The sequence below is a fragment of the Mastigoproctus giganteus genome, unplaced genomic scaffold (genome assembly GCF_048544385.1).
Source record: "Mastigoproctus giganteus isolate SK-2022 unplaced genomic scaffold, ASM4854438v1 scaffold_27, whole genome shotgun sequence".
In the NCBI taxonomy this organism is placed as follows: Eukaryota; Metazoa; Arthropoda; class Arachnida; order Uropygi; family Thelyphonidae; genus Mastigoproctus; species Mastigoproctus giganteus.
In genome coordinates this window covers 270,969-274,378 of record NW_028328304.1, presented here as the reverse complement: position 1 = coordinate 274,378, position 3,410 = coordinate 270,969, and the positions used below count along the sequence as shown (strand labels likewise).

The 3,410-nt window shown below is 42.9% G+C and overlaps 1 protein-coding gene across 1 annotated transcript; it reads left to right on the top strand.

Moving 5' to 3' along the window:
• The first annotated feature begins 718 nt into the window (after positions 1–718).
• LOC150074869 (uncharacterized) lies at positions 719–1,615 on the top strand. Its single transcript, XM_090389448.1, has 2 exons — positions 719–1,306; positions 1,358–1,615. The coding sequence occupies exons 1-2, from the start codon at positions 719–721 to the stop codon at positions 1,580–1,582; spliced, it is 813 nt and encodes a 270-aa protein (XP_090245574.1). The 3' UTR covers positions 1,583–1,615.
• Positions 1,616–3,410: the final 1,795 nt, after the last annotated feature.

Sequence of the window (3,410 nt, the reverse complement as noted above, 5' to 3'; positions counted from 1 at the left end):
TGTCGGTATACACTTTTGCAGGAAGCGTAATCTACATCCACACCCAGAACTTCGACTAGAAAATCAAATCATACCAGTTGTCCCTAGTGTCCGCTTTCTTGGTGTGATACTTGACCAAAAACTCACCTTCCTGGAACATATAAAAACACTTAGGATTACCTGTCTAAAAAAGCTAAATATTTTAAGAGTTCTATCAGGCACAACATGGGGAGCTGACCGATACACACTATTACAATTGTACCATGCGCTAATACGTTCACGTCTAGACTATGGTTCTGTTGTTTATAGCTCTGCTAGACAAAGCGCTTTACGCTGGCTTGATCCTGTGCACCACAGTGCTCTTCGTCTTGCACTGGGGGCATACCGTACATCACCTGTCCACAGCCTATATGCTGAAGCACATGAAACCTCCCTTCAGCTACGCAGACAAATGCTTTTACTACACTATGCAGCAAAACTCAAAGGACATCCAGACCATCCCACTTGGAACGGACTTTTCTCTCCTAAATGGGTAAACCTATACCAAGCGTATCCATCAATCAATCCACCAACCGGGATACGTCTTTCCGCATTGCAGGCCGATTGGCAAATTGACTTTAGTAAAATACAGCCCACTGCCTCTCATACAGTCCCACCTTGGACATGTTATATACCACCGTGTAACTTTTCATTGACAGTCTGGGGAAAACACACCCTGTCTCAACAGAACATACTGCAAATGTTTGCCGCATTGAGAACCCAGCAGGGCCAGTACACACCAATCTACACAGATGGGTCTAAAACAGACAACCATGTTGGTGCAGCAGCAGTATTTCCTAACATCACTTTGTCCAAAAAACTTCCCATTGAATGTAGCAGCTATACTGCAGAACTCTGTGCACTCCACATGGCCTTAAACTACACACTCTCAAGAACTAAACTGCACAGCGTTATTTATACCGATTCCATTAGTGCTATCCAAGCCATACAACGCAATACAAAATATGATAACCCCTTACTTAAACAGATCTGGAACACTCTGACCAAATTAAACCAGAATAAACAACAAGTTCTGCTATGTTGGATTCCTGGTCACGCTGGAATCCCTGGAAATGAACAGGCCGACCTAGCTGCCAAAACTGCTACCAATCCTATAGACCAATCCTTCACTACACCTGCATCTGACTATACGTACATTATAAATAAACGATGCCTTGAAAAATGGCAACATATCTGGCAGAATCAAGTCAACAATAAGCTACTTGGCATAAAGAAAGGTCTTAAACCATGGAGATCTAGTATACGTGAAAACCGACACGAAGAAGTTGTACTAGCCCGATTAAGGATAGGCCACACACACCTGACACATCTTTATTTGCTTGCAGCCACTGATCCGCCAACGTGTACAAACTGTAACACCCAGCTCACTGTCCATCATCTACTTATTGATTGTCCCAAGTACAGTACTGAGCGACAAGCTATGTTTACCTCATTTCCAACGGCGAACACCTCTCTCAGCATTTCTGACCTACTAGCAGACACACCACATGTGACCAAAATATTTGACTTCCTCAAACAGATAAAACTATACAACATGATATAATTCTGAATATCATCTATACAGATAGAACTATGTATCTTAATATCACCATAGCTAGGCGCATTATGGCCTTTGCTGTCCTTGCTATTGGAATTCCTGGAAACGAACTAGCGGACAATGCTGCCAAATCAGCTCACCTACCACCCGAGAAAAAATGGAAAGTGCCTCATCAAGACTATCGACCAATAATCCAAGAAAAATGCATGTGCCAATGGCAGTTATCATGGGAAAATCAACCTAATGATAAACTTCGAAGTATCAAGCCAAACCTTGAGCGATGGCCTTCCAGCTTTAATTCAATCCGACATCAAGAGGTAATATTGGCTCGACTGCGAATAGGGCACACAAATATCACTCATGGTTATCTTTTAAGAGGAGAAATACCCCCTCAATGTCATCACTGTAATACACTGCTCTCAGTGAAACACATTCTGGTCGAATGCACAAAATATACAACAGAACGCCAGATTCTTTGCACTTCAGCCACGACAAAAGATCTTACACTTACCTCACTTTTAAACAATGAAACAAATGTCTCATGCATATATAACTTTCTGAAGATGATTAAAGTATATCACCTCCTTTAGTTAGGGAAAAAAATTATTTTCTGATTTCTTTTTCCATTTTCTGTAAGTGAAAAGAAATAGCATGCATAATTATCATATGTATGGCGCACTATGGTCATAGTTGCCGATGCGCCCAATAAATCCCGAAACAAACAAACAAACAAACAAACAAGCTGTCCTTGCGCCGTAAAGCCCCAAAACAAACAAACAAACATCCTTGTGGGTAACCAGACCCCAGTGCAGCCCTTACTAATTACAACTAGAATAGAGGCTGTTGCAATTCGCCTTACGGTGGGATTTTTATTAACTGTGTGCTCTATCTATTTGCCACCTGGGACTGACATCTCCCAGGCAGACCGTGATGATCTTCTCACGCAGCTGCCTCCCCCTTTCTTACTTCTCGGGGATTTTAATGGACATAACACCCTGTGGGGTAGTGCTAACGTCAACGGAAGGGGACGAGTCATTGAGCGTATGCTCAATGACAATGATCTTTCCCTTCTAAATACTGGAAAAAACACCTTCTTCCATATGCCTACCCGTACTTTTTCTGCCATTGATCTTTCTATCTGCTCCCCTTCTCTACTCCCTTCACTCACCTGGGAAGTGGAGGAGAATCCATACGGAAGCGATCACTTCCCTGTGATAACCTTGTTACACAGTGGGAGACCATGTCTTCCTTTTAGGTTACCACGGTGGAAGATTGATCAGGCTGACTGGACTGCCTTCCAACAACAGGCAAATTTCGATCTTAGCACAGTCAGTCAAGAGCCGATCAATGATGCAGTTAAGTACATCACAGAAATCATCGTCCAAGCAGCTGCTAAAGCTGTCCCAAAAACATCAGCCCGGTTTCCACCATTTCCCAAACCTTGGTGGAATTCACAATGCACAGCAGCAAAAAAGGCTCAAAACAAAGCGTGGGGGATATTTCGCCGATATCCCACCACGAACAACCTTATAGCCTTCAAACGTGCACGAGCCAAAGCACGCTACATCCGTCGTCAGAGTCAAAAGGAATCGTGGATCCGTTTTACATCATCTATTAACCAGTCTACCAACTCTAAGGTAGTCTGGGATAAAATCCGGAAAATGAAGGGGAAATATACATCCCACCCTTCTTCAATCCTAGATTATAATGGATGCGCTATTGCAGATCCAACTGCAATAGCCAATGCTCTTGGGGAAACATTTTTTAAGATCTCTGCAACATCTTCGTATTCCCCAGAGTTCCTGGTCCTTAAACACAAACTGGAAAGGCAAGC